This window comes from Acipenser ruthenus, chromosome 21 (assembly GCF_902713425.1).
Source record: "Acipenser ruthenus chromosome 21, fAciRut3.2 maternal haplotype, whole genome shotgun sequence".
NCBI lineage: Eukaryota > Metazoa > Chordata > Actinopteri > Acipenseriformes > Acipenseridae > Acipenser > Acipenser ruthenus.
In genome coordinates, this window is record NC_081209.1 from 23,690,445 (window position 1) to 23,709,822 (window position 19,378).

The 19,378-nt window shown below is 35.9% G+C and overlaps 1 protein-coding gene and 1 long non-coding RNA gene across 2 annotated transcripts in view; both read right to left on the reverse strand.

Annotated features, from left to right (window-relative positions):
* Positions 1 to 728, reverse strand: part of LOC131699128 (uncharacterized) — a 31,752-nt gene extending 31,024 nt beyond the window's left edge. The window contains exons 1-2 of the long non-coding RNA XR_009308046.1: positions 431 to 728; positions 203 to 286 (exon numbers count right to left, since the gene is read on the reverse strand). This is a non-coding gene — a long non-coding RNA (uncharacterized LOC131699128). The remainder of the gene's footprint in view (positions 1 to 202; positions 287 to 430) is intronic.
* Positions 729 to 2,859: 2,131 nt separating this feature from the next.
* Positions 2,860 to 19,240, reverse strand: LOC117427655 (AP-4 complex subunit epsilon-1-like). Its single transcript, XM_058995144.1, has 21 exons — positions 18,945 to 19,240; positions 18,552 to 18,623; positions 17,834 to 17,957; positions 17,574 to 17,647; positions 17,365 to 17,486; positions 16,863 to 17,022; positions 16,270 to 16,436; positions 15,893 to 15,966; positions 14,887 to 15,009; positions 14,265 to 14,374; positions 13,729 to 13,872; positions 13,302 to 13,410; positions 11,958 to 12,076; positions 11,223 to 11,525; positions 10,567 to 10,678; positions 8,568 to 8,706; positions 7,811 to 8,069; positions 6,810 to 7,391; positions 6,385 to 6,575; positions 5,570 to 5,730; positions 2,860 to 4,943 (listed from the first exon to the last, which is right to left on the reverse strand). Exons 1-21 carry the CDS (start codon positions 19,083 to 19,085, stop codon positions 4,783 to 4,785), a joined length of 3,447 nt encoding a protein of 1,148 aa, XP_058851127.1. The 5' UTR covers positions 19,086 to 19,240; the 3' UTR covers positions 2,860 to 4,782.
* Between the last annotated feature and the right edge of the window lie 138 nt (positions 19,241 to 19,378).

A 19,378-nucleotide genomic window follows, 5' to 3' on the forward strand; every position in this document is an offset into this window, starting at 1 on the left:
CATAACATGTCAGGTTGTGTTAGACGTCATTTAGTAAATGTTTAAAATAATTAAAGCTATTGTCTACATGAGCACCACCAAAAACCACAGTAGATTACACATTCTTCTAAATGAAACCTATCCGGATCAAATAATTAAATAGAAATCGACTCCAGTATAGCTATACACCTTAGTTATGAATTAACAACAAAACTGTACTTACAGCTCTGGGTTTTGTGGGCAGCTGACACAGACGTCTGAAAGCATTGGGCTTCAAGTAGCATCACCACCCAATATTGTTTGTACACTGAAAATTGTTTACGTAAAGTTAAATCAAACAAAGTATTATTATTATTATCAATGTTACCGCGATTACTTTATAAACAATACATAAGAATAACAATTACTATTTATTGATTTATTTGATCCAAAAAAAAGATGACATGCTCACCTGCCTCAATCATACAAATCGATGTTTAAGTGCAGGTAACGGTCTACGCATGCCAATACATTTGCTTCAAAAGTTAACTCACACCATACATTTTGGGTTAAAAATTTTACACACATTCAACAATAAAAAATATGCTGCTGTTTTGTTTGTTTTTTTACACCAAAGCAACATTGTGCATCAAAGACAAATCGCCAATTTGTCAAAGGCAAGACCGATTTACATCAATCTGCACATCAATTAAATCCACCAGTAATCCCTCACATGACAATCGCTGCATCAAACACAGCTGCAGCAAAATAATTGTATTCAATTAATACACGTGTTTCTGGTGGTCTCCAGTACTGGTGATTTTCTCTTTTGAAGCACAGGAAAACAGGGGCTTGTTGTCGATTATTAATTATTTGCTTCCTTTTCTACATGACAAAATACACTGTGGACTTTTTTTTAAACCAAGCCTGGCAAGCATTTCATAATACAGATATGTGAACTAATACATCTAAAACATATACAAAAGTAGAACAAACAACACCTGCAAAACAGCTTACACAGCACAGCTGTATTATGACGTGTGGCCATTCACTATTCCACCTGTAATCTAAAGTGAGCCAAGCAACAGAAACACTTAAACTGAAACAAACATTAAGCGCTGCAAAAGCCAGAGATGACACAGAACAATAACCATTACATGTGCAACTAAATGCACAATGTATTTGCTTCTGTGGTTAGCAATACATGCAGTATGAAAGATACTGCGTCAGACAAATGCATTAATTCAAGTGGAACACTACAGGGCAGGAATAGCAGGTAATGCATTGCAATTCCTATACACGTGTGGCCAATATTTTAAAGTGTAACGAAACAAAATATTTGTTTGCATAATTACTCATGATGTTTTGTTCCAAAAAGCTAACCCCCTGTTCCATATCTGTTGCGAACATTGAGAACTGAGAAAAAGTCTCCAAATGTACTTTCAGCTTGTGCTAGCAATTCACAGGAATGAATCGCTGGCTGGGGAATTGATTTAATCCAGGGGTCTCCAATACTGGCCATGATTTTAATCGACCTGTACCCACCTGTACAAACCACAGCTAGAGCATTGTAAGCCCCAGGGAATCCCTGGATAATGATGAATAGGTGTTTAACGTAATCGAGGGGGAATCCCCGGTGTTGTCAGGCTGATGAGATAAACGCCTTAGCCTCAGTAGTATTTTCAATTAATGTTGAGGTTTCCAGACTGTCCATGTAGTACGTGTGCTGCTTCAAAGAAGGGCTTACATGAGCATACACATATGATGGTGTAATTTTCTTTTTTTTTTTCATCACTAGAAATGTTGACCCCTGAAATTGGTCAATGAAAAGATTTGTGTGTGTCTGTGTGGGAGGGGGTTGTTGACACTTTTTATTTTTTTTTATATAAATCATTGTTACATATCTGTAAATTGCAAAACATTACTACAGTAGAGCTATCATGCTTCAACCCCAGATGAAATCGTTACATGTTAGTTTACAATTACTTCTCATACATAAAGAAAGCATATTGAACAGTATAAGTATATTGTCTGAAACTCTTTCATAAGGTCTAAATAAATGTGACCCAGGGCACTGAGCTACCTGAAAGCAGGTATGTAATTAAAAGTTTGTTTACATATTTGAAAAGGTTGTTTCCTTAAAACCTTATGTTGAAAATATTAGCTTTAACTATTCCTCTAAAATGTTACCATCATAAATAAAATAAAATAAAAATCTTTCTGAGATGTCATCATAACCTCCTACTGCTGCAAAGACAAATGCAGTGAAATAGTTCAAAGAAAACTAAACACACTGGTCAGCAAGGTCTGCTTTCTGGTGATATAATTCACACTGCTGATTATTTAGGCAATAATGTATGGGCCTGATAGTACACTTAAATTCACATGAAATCCTGTCCAATATTGTTCTAGACGGACCATTTTTAACATACATCAACAATTGTTTCAAGAATTCTTCTGGTTGCTTCAGTGAGTCGAAGTGGGCTGAATAACTGTCTACTTTTTACTTGCATGGATATTCTTAATGTCAGTGCATGTTGCTGGACACCCATTAGTCTCCTGATGCTTTAACCTCCAACAAGGTTATTATATACAAAAGATAAATCCTTTAGTACAAATATTCAGAGTGGTTGAAAATGTCATGTAATTACTGCCACGTCTGTAGCATTTAAAATGTGTACTGTCACAGACAGCAGCAGTGAGGAGTACTGCACAAGATACTAAAAAACAACTGCTGCTGCCCTCATGTGGTCTGAGGAGGCTGTTTAACAGAAGCACTGTACAACAGTATTCTACCCCAATGGTTACATTAACTTACATATTCTGCTATTGTTTTCATACAGCAGTTTAATATACGATACATGTAAACGGTTTACTGCAGATGACACAATGAAAAGACAGTTTTATTAAGCATACCATATTTATTATATTCTGAAATAATTAGAACTGCATGACAGGCATCAGTTAGTAAATCGATCATCTGTACCACAGGCACAAGTTAACATCCCATCATGTTTTATAAACATAAGGCTTTTGGATACCTGTATTAAGACTAGTGTTGGAATACTTATTCAGTTCATCTTTTGTCACCCATGCCATGTAAAACATTTTCTATTTTCAAGGCATATGTAAATATATGTAAATGTATATTCAGAAAAAAATAATGTTCAAATCATTAAGGCTATGTGTAAAAAAAATGATGACATTTTCACTTGTACCAAAATATCAGTAAAACATCTCCGTAATAACTCACTTATAAGATTTCATTTTTGAGATATGATACATTTGACTTCAGTAGTTACAAGCACATACACAAATGTCTTTATCTCAGCAACATTTTAGCACTAACAAGACATACAAATATATATATATATATATATATATATAGTAAATAATGGTGTCTTGTGAGTAATATTCAAATCAGTGCAAGCACATGTTATCTTAAGATACAAGTCTTGTGATCAAGCTGCTTAAATCCCTCTGAACAGTATTTATGGTACCTTGTCAAAGCAAGAAGCTCTTCACTTTTAATCACAGACAGAAACTTGAAACATTTTCTTTTTCAGTTTAAAAAACTGTGACTTAAGTACTTGCACTGATGGCTTTAAATATCTGAAATTATAAGGGAAACTATCAAATTAGCAAAGTTACAATGAAGGCTGATAACAAAACAAGCCTCTTAATATCAATCGAGACAGTGCACTGCACCATGCAAACATTTTTCACTTATGAATGATGGGTTACAGATAAAAAGGTGAAATAATATCATAAGAAAATATGGTATTTAAAACAACACTTAAAAATCTACAAGTAATATAGTAACATAAATAAAATGTTTATGGTTAACTTGAAAACTTTTTAATATATTAAATGTATATACTGTACTTTTGTTCATTTTAAGTGCAAAACTACTTAGTTAACTTTTGCTTGACAAATGTGCATGCAGAAAAAGAGTGAACTATTGGCTCAAAGCCTGTTAGCAAGCCATACATGTTTTTGCACTTGTTTGTAACACACGTAAGCAATTTTTCTTAATTATATAATATTCATGCTTATCGTACGATTGTTTGCTAATATTATTTTTTTATTTGGTTCTGGGAACTAATAATGGGTGATCAGGGTGTATTGTTTTTAATTGTCTTCTCTAACCAAGCAACATGCTATATTGCCTCATTGTGATCTTTGGTATGGGGTGAGTCAGTTTATGCTTAATTAAGAGTAGCTGTCTGACACTTTGCTATCAAATCATGTGTGTAAAGTTTCTGCACAGCATGTGCAGTGGCTTGCCATCATGGGTGATCTTCAGTTTACCCTTCTATCGAAAACATCCCAGAGATGCTCAACAAGATTTTGGTTTGGTGTCAATACAACTCATTACAGGGTCTAACTGTACAAGTGTGTCCTTGGGTTTGCTTCTATCTGCTTAAGTTACATTGCACCCTATAGATGGAGCACTTACTACTTGAGCAGTGGAGCTGGAGCCATATACACAGAGACAAGACCCATAGGTATCCCCACAGTCCAATGCTTCTCTCTGACTATGAACCAGACTCCCATTCTACCCACTGCTTTCCCTGAGGTACAGTAAGTGATATAGAATGTATATTAAAAAGAAAATACAAAAAATGCTTTAAAAAAAGGAAAACATATGAAATTCTACTTCAAAACTACAGCAGAATGCATTAGGTTGTGAGTTGAAAAGCCTGAACTGTCCTGCTTGAACAGGGAGCCATATGGTCACCTTAGATATGAGATACATATACACACACTTTAATACAATACATAATAAACACTGCACTCAAAAAGACACATTCTGAACTTCAGTCACAATTTCTGAATGGCCTTTTGGCACTGATACAGTAAACAGTCAGGGAGGTCAGGTGAAGGGGATCTGAGCCACACAGCCAACATTCCAGTATTAATTCGGCAATGCAGCAGGCAGGGGATGGCTGGAAGCAGCTGACATGCTACTATACCTTCCGTGCCTGTTGAAAAACATTAAATGTCATTATCTACACTAGAACTCCTTTTATCCAAACTCATTCATTCCATTAAAAACACATACACGAGTTACACTGATAAACCATTTACATTAGACTAATAGCAAAGTCAAAATTGAAATGGTGGTGGATAAGCCAGAGGTCTATCGTTATGCCTGACATCGCACATTTGTTTTCTTGGAAAGGTCTAACTCAGTTCCAGGAACATAGAATGTATTATGTATTAACAAGCTGAGTTTGCAAAGACAGCAAAAAAATAATTCAACACATTAGCTTGAAACTATTGATTTATTTATTTATTTTTTTGCTATATGATAAACCAAATTAAATAAAAATTATAAAAGAAATGCCAAATACAAAAAAGCAGCACTTTTGTAAAACCCCTCTAGTTTAAAAAAAAAAAAAAACACTTGAATGCATTTACTAAAACTTACCTGGTATTTTGGAGATTAATGTTATTGCATTTCACTGACGTTGCAGCTATTACTACAATTCCATATCACATGAAATTGTGATTAATTGATTGTTCACATGCTCTTATTGATGGTTTAACACTAGAAAACACAGTATAATGTCCAACTGAACTGAAGAGTAGAATGAACAATACCTACCTATAATGTCAACAATATGAAGTTGTAATGTTTCCTTCAATGCATTCAGTGTTGCAGTAAGAGGATCCTTTGCATCTGATAATAACTTGAGATTCTGCTTCACATCATTGGAAAAGGCCAGCCAAAGCTTGCCATACTCTTCTGTGGATATTGTCAGGGGCCTGTGTGTCAAAAGAGAACACAGTACTCAGTAATTCTGAACTGTGATCACCACACTTTCCACACGGAGCTTAGGAACTACCTATTCTACCCACCAAAAATAGACGCTTTGAAAAAAATAAAATAGAGGACATTGCTAGATTTTTGAAAAACAAGAAAAATTGAAAATATGTAAACTATCCTAAGTAAAATATACCACATCATGCAGTAACTGCATAATGATTAACCCATTTTAAAGCCAGTTTGTTTCAGTGGAGTGCTTACAGATTTATGATTACTTTCCTTTTCCCTCAAGCAGTACATTTCCCCATCCAAGATGCATTACTGCTGATGAAGCTTTCTAGCCAGAGGCATTGCCATGACTGCAGACTGTTTGTTAATAAAGAGAATAGGTTAAAATGTCAATTAAGCTTTATGGTAGGCTAGCTTTGCCATTATTTATTCTGTGGCATGTCTTAAGTGCCTCACTTTCAAGGCCAGGAATCTTACAGGTCAAATTAAACAAGCATCTTCAGCAAATGATGCCCTCTAGTGTCAAAATGTTTTTCTGCTTGCAAAGGTTTACTGATTACACTGCAGTGCTTCCTGCTGGTAGCAGCACAAACAACTTCATGGTAATTACACCTGCTTATAAGTCAATGCAAACAGTACTACACCTGATAAAATCTGCCAATGCAAAGGCTAGTGAAAACTGTAGTTCTGACGATTTCTCAGGTTCCGCCTGGTAAGCGATGCTGCCAACAAGTGCTCCTTGTGCACACGGCTTCTCCATCAAGACAGAGCACTGACAGTTTGCTGTATTTTGGCCTTCAAGCAATGGAAACCCATGGCTTGTGCTTTCAGAAACCTGCAAGACATTGTGGAGGAGGGGGTATTGGCATTACACAAACCACTTTCAAAGAACCAAATCTCTAAAATACAGTTGGGTCAAATCAATTGATCTAAATAGTGGCAGCCTAGGAATATGCATATTGTTACGGACATAAATGTATCCACATACACTGTTAGTAGAGATCTGTATACACTTTAGGTACACAAGCAGCCCCTTTAGACCCAGAACATTGTGAGTGTGGTATCTTACCTTCAGTTCCGTAGGTGCAAATCTAACTATAATGTCTTTAATGGCTGAGGTGCTTTTATTTGTTATAAAAACAACAAATACTACAGAGTCATCTTTGTATATTTTACAGGCTGAAACAGCTATACTTTCATTGGAACAAAGTCCTTGAACTCCTGAATGAGCCAGCTGCGAGAGTTCTGTTGGCAGAGAAGGAGGGGGCCTAGTAACTGGAGGTTGTTCGTTCTCTGCAGCAGCACAGGAGGGCTGTAAGATCACCATGTCACCACCTGTAAACAATGAAGGAGCCTGCCCTGATGGATCTGAAGACATGTCCTGCTTCTCCCGCTCTCCTCCATTCAATAAACCATCAGGTGTTGTGGAGTCCTGAAATTCAGAAGCTTGGTTTGATGACTGATTTAGCGTTGTCAGTTCTGTTTCTTGCTCGCTGCTAGTGTTTTCCAAAATGTTATTATCCATAAGGCTCTCTACTGTACTCCGGGAAGAAATAGAGGAATCTGAGAATTTCTCACTGGCATTTGAAGATTCTTGTGTTTTGTTTGTTTTCCTTCTGAACCTTTGTGAAGTGTTTTCAGATTTTCCCATCTGTGTAGGAAATAAAGAGTTTATTTTTTGTAGACCTCCCATATGAAACCATTAAGCATTTTATCGTAAATATTATTAGATATGGATAAGTGAAATAGATGTGCATTAGAATTGTAGGTACAGAAATGCTTCCTGGTGTCTAGATTCTAGAACACATAGTATAAATGCTGATGGAAGCATTTTCCATACGAGCCCACAATATGCTACAAAGACAGGACTGACAAATACAATTAATTTACTTGGTGAAAAATAACTCTGGCCCCAAAGTACTTTTCATTATGGGTTAAATTGTGGCTTGTCCATATTTTTTAAAAGAAAGTAAAATAATAATAATAAGAATACAATACTTGCTTCCATGCACTCCACACTGAACAGTTAACTACGTCTGTAGACTGAAAAATAAAAGAGCAGTAATTCACCAGACAGAGGGTGTTGTGTGATCCCAGTCCTACGAAGAGTGACGATGCCAGCTGCTGCTTTTCCTGGTCTTCCTCAGGTATGGTTGGAGAGGCCAGGTCCGGCTGCAGCGATGCATTCTCCATGGCACTCTCTTCGGTGCCGGGTCCCTCATGACCAGGTAAGACCTGCAGGGTTCCTTCCGCTGTGGTTTCTTTCTGAGGCAGGTAGCCTTCTTTACCCCACACATTCCTCACACCTTCAAGCTTAAGGCTGTTTGATCTGGAAAAGAAGAGAATCAATTTCAGTTTCAATACTGTCTTTGCTAAGAAAACAAATTAGAGCCTCAAAGCAGATACATTGTATTGCTCATTTGAGCAATGACTGGAAATCACAGTTCTTTGCCTTTTTATTTTAAATCCACACGATGCAAAGAAAAAATAAAAAAAATATCCAGAGGCAAGGTACACTGACTATCAAATAAAACACAACGAAGAAAATCTAGATTTGTGAATCTGGGATTCTACTTCGACACAAAATAAAGTAAACTTAAAGACAAATGAATGTCCTCTAGAGGGTTAATGCAATAAAAAAAATCCTAAAAGACATTCAGCAGTCAGATTAAAAAGAGGTTATTCTTTCCACCAGTGCTAAATGTCAGATGCTGAAGATCAGTCCCTTTGGTTTAACCTTGAAAGACCTGGCATATGCATCTTTAAAAGATATTCTGCACAGATCTGTCTATGCCCAGCTCAGTAACAGAGAGCAGAGAGAACGTACCCTCCTTTTGGCCCCATTTCTGTGCTGTTCCCCGACAGTCCAGAGCTTAGGGAGAGGCCTGTAGGAGACTGTCTCCCAGTGATGCTGCAAGATGACAGGCTGACAGGTAAGGACAGTCCATAGGGCTCATAATTCAGGGCTAGAATATAACACAAGGAGAAAGCACAATGAGAAATTTGCTATCCTACCCGAACCCTCATTATCGGTTATATTTACAGTATTTAAAGTACTATCTATACTGGAAAGTTTCCGCAACCTGTTAATTCACACTTCAACCAGGAACGGTTTACAACAGCCCCAGGACTATGTAACAATAACAATAATAATATGAATAATAAGAATACATGTTTTAATGGCATTGAACTTGCTTATTTGATCTTGAAATGTGCATAGCCATTAAGAGAAACAAATAGTTGGCTATCAGACATATTCTGCCACATATGGCTTGACAGTACACTTCAAGGCATGTTTCTCTGGTTTTCTTCCAATATGCCATATGCCAGAAATTGTTTTATGCAGAGTTCTCCAGATGTCTGCTAAATAAACAGACTGAAAACTAAAATATCTGAAAGAAAAGGCAAAGGAAAATGTCTGCCCTAATGGAAGCAGTTTTTTTTTTTTTAGACAGGCACTCTGAAATGTATTACCTTCTTAGAGTTACTGGTAAGTACCCCCTTTTTCAGAGTGTGTTCCATGTTGAGCAAAAACAGCTTACCTCATGATGGCGCTGTGTGCTCGGAACTAAAGGACACATTCGGCACAGGTTATAAAACCTTTAAAAATGTAAAGGTTAGCTCTGTATACCTTGTACACAATACATGTGTCACTTATATCCTTGCAGTCTTTTGGCGGAAAAGGTTATTTGGGGTGGTCACAGACCAATTAATATCCATAGAACACTGCTTTGAAAAATAATGCCTTTTACATGTGAAAAATTTCATTGCAATGCTCTGTTTTTTGTACTTTTGCGTTAATTGTATTTTTATGTTTTCTGTGTACATTCTAATATTTTGAGCCACACTATATTGGTTCAACTCTCAATTGGCTTTGGGTTAACCTTGCTAATTTTGGTATGCAGTGAACTCAATATCTTAGAGACTCCTTAAGTAAGATTACTTACAAAATACATCTACTACATCACATTTCCATTAGGCACATTCTACTGTATTTTGGTTCTGTTCTCCCGGATAAAAATATTTTGAAGCTAAAACAGATTATCAGTCAAGCCCTTAGCTGCTGTCATGAGCAGCTTTTCTGATGCTGGGGAGATGGAATCAATGTGCTACTTATTAATGGTACGTTTTATATACTTGTGATAAACTATGTGATAGGAGCTAACATATGCAGAACAACATTTGTTCCAGAAAATTAACCTGACAAACTAAATTGCTGTGTACAAACCTTTTCTTTCAAGACACTGCTGTCATGTGTTGTTATTATTATTATTATTATTATTATTATTATTATTATTATTATTATTATTAATAATAATAATAATAATAATAATTAAAAAAAACAACATTGGAGAATTTTATTGAGAACTTTCTACGTTTTTGTGTCCGACTTCAAGTTTATTAAAAAAAAAAAAAAGGATTTCACACTTCCTGAACACTTTAGTTACATAAGACAAAATTGACATACATCGCCAACTGTTTTCAACACGTCTAGCACACAGAATTGATTTTTCAATGTGCAAACTGGAAACTTGCTGAAGCAGAGAAAATGGAAATAACTTGCTGACAGCAGACGTTGGCTTCAAGTTTGTCAAAAGGGTTTACAAAGTGAAATAGACAGAAAAGCTGATGAGAGGGTGACTGTTGCAGGTGGTGTATTGAGGTGCCCATTACCTTAGAAACAACAGAGTACATTAAGGCAAAAGCTGCTCCACCAATAGGGACAGGAATAGATTATTTCACTCTCCAGCACAGTGTGTTCTAACAATCAAAGATTTTAAAAGTACAGGGAGTTCTGGGAAGTGCACATTGATAATTAAAGTCACCTTTCTCCTGTGAGAGCTCCTCTTGTCTTTGATGGTGAGGTTTATAAGGAGCAGCACCGCGACCCAAAGCATCAGCCACAAACCCATCCAGAAAAGACAGTGAAGTGTCCACCTAAATAAATAAAAAAAAACAACAGGGTGCGATTATCACAAAAAAACAATATATTCTGAAGCATTAGGTTTAATGACCAAAGCGTTCAGTAAACAACCTCTTAGAGAAATAACATCTGCTTAACACTTCTGATATTCCTCCTTGGGATGTCTAAAGACAAAATTCAGTGGTTTGAAAATCTGTTACTCCATCCCTTGCTGCTCCTCTACTAACTGACGAGCTCAAATGATCCATGCCCTGTGTGGTTGGATAAACTCTTGACATGACACCCTAGTGATTATATACACTAGACTGCAGTCTGGCTTTGGGGGTGCAATATGAATGTGACTGCATGCTTTTAACCTGGGTCACTAAGATATATTTAGAAATTGTGAACACAAAATCTTAAATTACTTACACCTCCTTCAATATTATTTTGTATCACATGAACATGTTTAGTTAATAATCTTTTCTTTTTTGACAGCTGCTAATACATATGCTGCATTATATCAGAAAATACTTCATACAACCACTTTATTATGAACCAAGAAATGTATTACTGTACCTCTATATCTTCACAACTAGCATCCAGGGGTAAAACTCTTCTGATGAGATCTCTGTCCTCATTAAGATGCTTCAGCTCAAAGGCATGTTGTCTTAGAACTGTATCCAGAGATGTAGTGTATTTCTGTGCTACTTCAGCCACTGTGTTTGGACACACTGTATGAGACGAAAGCTTTGTGATTGCAGCAATGATCCAGCCTTTAGTTTCAGAAGTGACAGAGCTTTGATCAAGCAATCTTCCTAGTTTATCAAGCACCACTTCTGGCTTGGTCTCTGCTTTAAGAAAAAAATACTCTCCTAGAACCTGGGGAAGACACAATTGCATTTAAATGGGAAAAATAAGCAATATAACAATAGACAATGCATTTTACTTTTAATTTAAAAATGTGCATACTGTTTGCAATGTTTACTGTACATCATAAACTCTGCTTGACAGACATATGGCTTCAATTAATGCCATTTTACATAGCAGCCAACACAACTGTTATCAGATTTATTTTTTAGAACTCCCTGAAAAGGTTAAAGCAAGTTATATGTTTTCTGTTGCTCTGGAGAAACAAAGCAAATCTCTTTGTACAGGGTGAAGGTTGAGTGAAAGCAGATACTGTATGTGGATAACTGGGATAAGCGTTCATGTAGCTAACAGTATGATAAAAGTCCAGAGATCAGACTGTGTGGAATACTTTGGACCAGGATCATGTCTGTAATTAAAAGGGAAAAAAGCCATGCTCCTTACCCAGCTTATAACCTGTAGAAAACGCTGGGGAACATGAACATTGTCTTTCTCTAGAAGTGAAAGATAGGAGTTCACGGCATGCAGCCTTAACTGATGGTCTTCAGTTTCATTTTCAAACCCTGGAGGAAAAACAAAGTATTCATATTTATTAAACTGAGCCTAAATAATCAGTGAAAAGAACTCTTGTGAGAATCACATTTAACCAAATAGTAAGACAACTGAAAATGAAAGGCACTAGTTGTTCCCTGGGAAATTACATTAAGCAACAACACTTGGCTGTGGTAGCAATGCAAGTAAAGCAAAGACATGAGCATGAAAACAAGCAAGTCATTTTGTTTTGCTTACATTCTTTGGTGTATTATAGCAATGTGTCCACATATAGTTAATATGGGAATAAAACATATGTATCTCAAGGTTTAGAGACAGTACAGTATGAATTATAGTGTACAGTGAATCACTGTGATAAACGACTGTACATCAGCAAAGTGCTGCATCTTCATTAAAGAAAATCACACTAACAAGTTATCAAGAGGTTACAAGTTCAGTTAGTATTATTAACTGCACATCCACCTTAATGAAACACAATTACCATTGAAGCATAACAAACATGTCCTTGTTTATGACTATAAGCTAGTAATTAAATTAATCTGTCACAACTATATATCACATATATCACTTCATTTTCTTTGGATTTTGCATCTATTTTTATTCTGTACTACCACTACATACGTCCAAAAACATACAACTTTAGAGTGCAAGAGAAGGGTGTGGGGGGGGGGGGGGGGGGAGAGGGCAGGGGAACACAGAAACCCCACAGCAGTGTGGAGTACTGGTTAGGGCTCTGGACTCTTGACCGGAGGGTTGTGGGTTCAATCCCCAGTGGAGGACACTGCTGTTGTACCCTTGAGCAAGGTACTTTACCTAGATTGCTCCAGTAAAAACCCAACTGTATAAATGGGTAATTGTATGTAAAAATAATGTGATATCTGTATAATGTGAAATAATGTATAATGTGATATCTTGTAACAATTGTAAGTCGCCCTGGATAAGGGCGTCTGCTAAGAAATAAATAAAAATAATAATAATTATCTGCTGTGGTGTTGATAGATTGAATACAAGCAGAACATTAATGTGAACCATTTCAATCTGTGACCTTTTGGTCTGCCAGCAAATGAGCCACTAATACAAAGCAGAGCCCCAGTCTCAGGTTTTGAGTACAAGGTGTATTTCTGTTTATCAAGCACATCCTTTACAAAAAACTGCAGTAATATTCCTACCCCACAACCACCACTGTACGTTCCTCCTGTATTACGATTTTTTTGTCTTTTTAAATGCACCACTAACCTTCTGCAAGTAACCTCAGGAAGTTGTTGGGGATATCAGGTTGCATCACGTCACCTCCTACTAAAAGCACAATATTCATGGTCTGGATGAACCACTCGTTGTCTGGGGCATATGTACAAACATTGATAGGAAAAACGGTGTTTTTTTTTCTTCTAAATTGCAGTTATTTATTAATAATCAAGAAGCATTTATTTTTGTTGTAATCTCTTATAATTATATAAAGCCATTATGACAAAAAGCATACAAGTTTTATTAATCAAGCAAACATTATATTATCTGTTGTTTATGTACTGTAGGATGAATCATCCACTTACTGTTCTGTTTTTTATAACTTGGGGAGCACAATATTTATCTTTATGTTTCCCATTTGTATATTTGATCTCGGGCTACATTAGGCGTTCCCTTTTTAGTCACTGTCAGTGAAAGGATATTTCTCAGCTAGTTCAGCAACTTTTCCAACCAGGTCAATAGTTGTGTATTCGTCTTTGCTTTGCCTTAGAAAATCAAGCATCTTTTCCACAATGACCGTTACATTCTGGCCATTGGTTATTCGATACAGCAGCTCCAGAGTCTGCAAAGAACATAAAAGATTTGATAACAATAATTCATCAAAATGAAATAATCTCAAACATGCCACAGAAGAGTGTCACATCAACAGCATGGAACTACTGTATCAGCCAATAGGTACATTCTCATATAAAATCTAGCAATTTAATACTGTTTACCATTCAGACCTTTTAATTGTACAGTACTCCATTTACTCATGTATACTAATATTGTCTTGATAAGATATTACCTCTGTGTAATCAGTGCAACAGACATGTGAGACACATATTTGAGAATGTAGGTGGATTTTTTTTACTTCACCTACACATTCTTTTCTTAACTCTCAAGCATCTTAAATCTTAATGAGCATACACGTATTGTGCAAACATTTAAGGGAAAACAAAAAACGTGTTTTACCTCTCGCTTGATAATTGGGTCAGAATGATCCAAGCACTCAATAATTGTCATTTGATGCTGAAGAGCTAGGTTAGGATCCTGCTGGATTACATAGGTCAGTGCTTTTAATCCTAAAAAAAAAAGAGGTGATCATTACTAGTGACACACAGGTATGATTCTCAGTACTTTTCCAATAAATATGAATCATAGCAGAATCTGCAATGTATTAAAAGGAACTATTTTAACTAGGCTTTAACTGAGAAGCAAACATTACTGGATGGTTTCACAGACCCCGATTAATACTAATCTAAGGGCCTAATATTAGTTTAGGAAAGGACGTTGATTAATGCTAATCTGGGTCTGTAAAAGCAGCCCTTAAAGTAAAATAATTTACATACATGTACTGGTGTACGAGGTTTATATATCTAAACTAAAATATAACTAATAACAGACTATAATTTAAAGAAATAATTGAAAAAGTAAACTTTAGAATGGATGAAAGCTTTAGGTCAATGGAATAATCTTTACTACTGTATTTTATGTTGGTGTCAAAATATTATCAAGATAACATGCAACACAGACAGACACCTCCATACACCCCAAGATTCTGATGCTTTGAAAAACGTATTAGTCAGCTTCTTACCTAGGTACTTAAGGTTAATTTTGGGCGACAAAACAAACTTCCCAATACATTTTGCCGCTTTCTCCAGTAAATCTGATTTGGGGTAAATTGTATAGACAGTCTTCACACACTCAAATAAAATAGCTGAAAAACAATCAAATAAAAAAAGATATGTAATACATACACAAACTGTGCCAAACATATGAAAAGCACACGTTACTTTCATCATCCCAAACACAGGCCAGAACACTGCAACCTAGAATGCTGTTGCTCTTCCCATGTTTCATTACAATAGGATTAGCGGTTAGCTAAAGAAATGTAAGCCATGTACTGTACCTAAGTTCAAGCGCTATCCCTGTAGGGGTTATTATAGCTTAAAAGGGGAACTGTACTCAAAATAACAAGGCTCTCTAAATGCTCTGTATACATAACAAAATGCGTCTTGCTGTTAAAAAGTCAAGCGTTTGGCCAGTATTTCAATTTTTCTTGGTCAACTTTCTGGGTTGCTGGAAATGCAGACCGCCGCCATATTGGAATCTTTCTGGCGCCGCTGTTCCATCATACCGTTGACACCCCCCCACACCAGTGAACGCTGGCAGGGTGAATTATGTCAGAATGCAAAGTGTTCGGGTGTAAAAATAACAAAAGGAAAAACAGCAACAAAAAGTATTTTTGTGTGCCTAAGCCTTTAAACCAACAAAAAGCAGCCATAACAAAACAATGGCTACACAATACAGGAACGGGGCATACGCTCAATAGAATACCATGTGTGACTATAGAGCGAGTCAACGACAGGACGTTACACGAAGCGTGACAGAAGAGAGCTCCAATACATTCAATGTTAATTTGTTTTCATGTTTTTTATATAATATACTGCTCAAGGAGAGGCTGAAAATGTGTCAAAAGCTTTAGTTAACATGTTTTCTATTGAAATGGTTATATATTTTTTTTGCATTACAGTTCCCCTTTAACAGCTTACAGTGTTATAAAGGAGCAATTCACACATCCCCTCCTGCTTTACACCTACCATACGTCATGTTGTGATTAATTTCTGCTCTTCTTACAGATTCATCCAAAACATCATACATGAGTTCACTTGTACTGTAAACCAAGAAGAAAAACCTGTTACACGTCCCTTCATTAAAAGTATCAACTGTCAGCATGTTCAATTCTTGGTGGTCTCCATACTCAGAAGGACAATGACTTTTGGGTTTGGTATTTCCAACATCCATTTCATATCATCTATAAAGAAAATGTTGACTTCAACTTACATGAAGTATAAAATATTCAAAACTCAACATTTATTTTTAGCTTTGAATCATCAGTGCTCAAAAGATCAATTGTAACTCAAATTAATTCTAAAGACGGAAACACACTTGAGTATGCTACTTTAAAGTGCGTTACCTTTGATCGTCTTTCCCTAGTAATGCCAGAATTCTAAGCAGTTGAATCTGTAACCATGGTGCTGGTACACTGTGGTAATTGAATTCCACAGGGAGTTTTCCTCCTACAACCTGTTTTAGAATGGTTACAAAGCTTTCTGTCAAATCTTTATAGCCTTCTGGGTTTTCCTGAAACAACAAGGTAATGAATAGGTCAAAATCAGTGCTTATCCTACTCAACATGGATATCAAGATCAATTTTAACAAGTTTACAGGGTTCAATCCTCTAGTTTTTATATAAGCGCACACCAAACAGATCTAAGTTATTTTATTGTTTCCAAATATAAAATCTGAGAAGAAATGTACAGATCTAGTAGCAGCAATTCCCACATGTTTTTAACTTAAAAGATAAACTATGCAGAGGAGTAAAATAATTGTTTTTGATTGTTTTGCAATGGTTTAGAGGACATTTATTGCAATGCCTTCTAACTAATTACTAAGCATTAATGACTCTTCAAACACTATAAATTTATTTTATACATAAATCGGACCTTTGTCTGAATGATATTTTTCAAACTGTTTTGAGCACTTATGCTCAGTTTCACCTGAACCAACCTTGATCATTTGTCCGTAAATGTGCAAAGAAGCTGCCATGACATCAGGGTCCTTATCGCACAGTGCTTTTCGAAACTTGTCATGTATGTGCTGGACCTGATTAGGGGCAATCAAGTAAAACTTGTACAGTGCAAGAACTGCCTTCCTTCGGATTATTTCTCTGAAGATAAAAAAAAAAAAAAAAAACACTGGGCAACATAAAATACTACATAAAAAAACTAAAACAGAAACAAATATATCTCTCCTTAAACAATGGAATGACAATCACCAAAAGAGTATAAATAATAGATAGTGGTATTAAGATCCAGAGTCTTATTATGATTAAAAAAGACCTCAATGTGTATTGGAATAGCTTAGAAAGAAGCCATAGTTTTATAGTTTTGAATCACAGGCATATCTCACAACAGGCAGTCAATGTTTGATTTCAGTTTGTTTTTGGTCATCCTTTTTTCCCTTTTAACATATATTGTATTCCAATAATAATAATTTTAAAAAATCATACTTTGAATGCTGGAGCTTGTCCTCTACTAGTGGGAGAACTGCTGGGATCATGTCTTTTGGAAAAATCTGACTGGTAACAGTTAATGCCATGCAAACTTCAATAAGGTTGGTACTTTGCAAATCCTAAAACGAAATGGAAAAAAAGACCAATTAATAAAAATAAAACATTACGATGTTCCAAATAGTCTGAATATATCTTTCTTACTTTACCTTTAATACTGTGTTCACAAGGAGAAGTAGTAGCTCATGACTTTCATTTAAAAACAAAGAAACAGCCAGATAGCCTGTCAAGAAATACAAGTGTCAGGTCACTTAGTACAACAGATGTTCTACAGATAATCTCCCTACTCTTTTTGCATTTAATTACCAGTAAGAGAATACTATTAAGTGTAAAATGACATTTCTCTACTAAGACGGTCCTGTGTGGTGCACAGTTCTGTCATGAGTAATGAGCGTGTAAAATAACATACCAACTCTTTTTTCCAAGAGACTCCCCTGCTGAGCAAGTTTGATAGCGTGTATATAGCCGAAGGAAGCTTCATATCCCAACATTTCACAATAGATCATTCTCACCATAATTTCTTTCATCTGTCTCTGAAATAAATAACATTATGTCAGCATTGTTTGTCAGAAATACATCATTGTATAACAGGAAAACACTACTTTTTTGATTCTAGCAGATGCCATCTGGCAAAAAAAAAATACATAAATAAAATAAAATAATTTCAGTACAGTATGAAGCCTCAGGGATGGAAATAAGACTCCTATTGCATAGCACTTTGATCCATTCCTGGTTTTACTATACTATGAGTTTAATAAGACACACCTGAGCTTGTTCAAACTTGTATTAACACCTGGAATGGGTGAAACTGCTATGCAATATTAGTCTTATTTCAATCCCTGTGCCTTAACCTATGTTTTTATGTCATTAATACTGAAAGTAGAGGAAAGTAAAACTTTATAAAGACTATGCTGTGCCTCGGTTTCTTAATTTATCAGATTGTTTTACCTTAATTTAATAGCTATACATAAGAGGTTGAAGTCAAATAGATTATTGTTAAAAAACAGAAAATGTTTCATGTCTCAAACTGTTTCTTATAAAGAACACACACATGTAGAATTTGGACAGATGCTGGCCCATTTGAAAATCTAAAATGGAATTGATGGGTGGATAAATCATGCTCTTACCAGTGTCGTGTTAGGAGAAGAAACATGTTCTTTAATTGCAGCTAGTTCCTTCTTTATCAGTTTTTCTTCATCCTAAAATAAAATGCACACAATATGGTTAGACACACGCACATTGGTCTGGACCAAAAAGCCTTCAATACAGTCAAACTATAACGCAGTATGTAATTCAACATGTAAACGTAACATTATTCAGCGGGTTTCATTCAACTTTATGAAGCAAATTTAGTTATTTCTATCTATAGGTGATGCAAAACGTTTGGACATAGCTGTACTTCCACGGTATAACTAAATAGGTTATACTATACGAATTTAAAATACTTTCATAAGATGTTTGAGCTATGTATCGTTTAACAAAATGACTAATTCAAAAGAAAACGCATGCAGGCAACTTACATGTTTAGATGTCAGTTCTGCAATGTTCCGGATAAGATTTCCTAATTTTGAAGTGCCAGAAAGTTTCCCTGTACCGGGCTGCGAATCCAGCGACAGAAGACTCGGAAGGGCCGTTAGTGTCTTTTCAACAACATCACTCATTGCAACTGTGACATTCAAACAAACTCTCCGGAAAGCAGAAAATATTAATAAAGACTTGTCTTTATTTTTTAATAAACACAAAATATAGAATGTTGTTATGATACCCCCCTGAACGCCATGTTCAAATAAGTCACTTCCTGTTAGTTTGAAGTGAAAACTTTATTAAATCTGTTTTGAAAAGGACATTGTGCTTACAAGTGCTGTTGGCTGTATCATGTTATGAGCACTAGAGGGCATCCGGACGCGCTACACAAGGGAATCAGCAGTTTTGCAGTAGTCCACATACTGTGTAC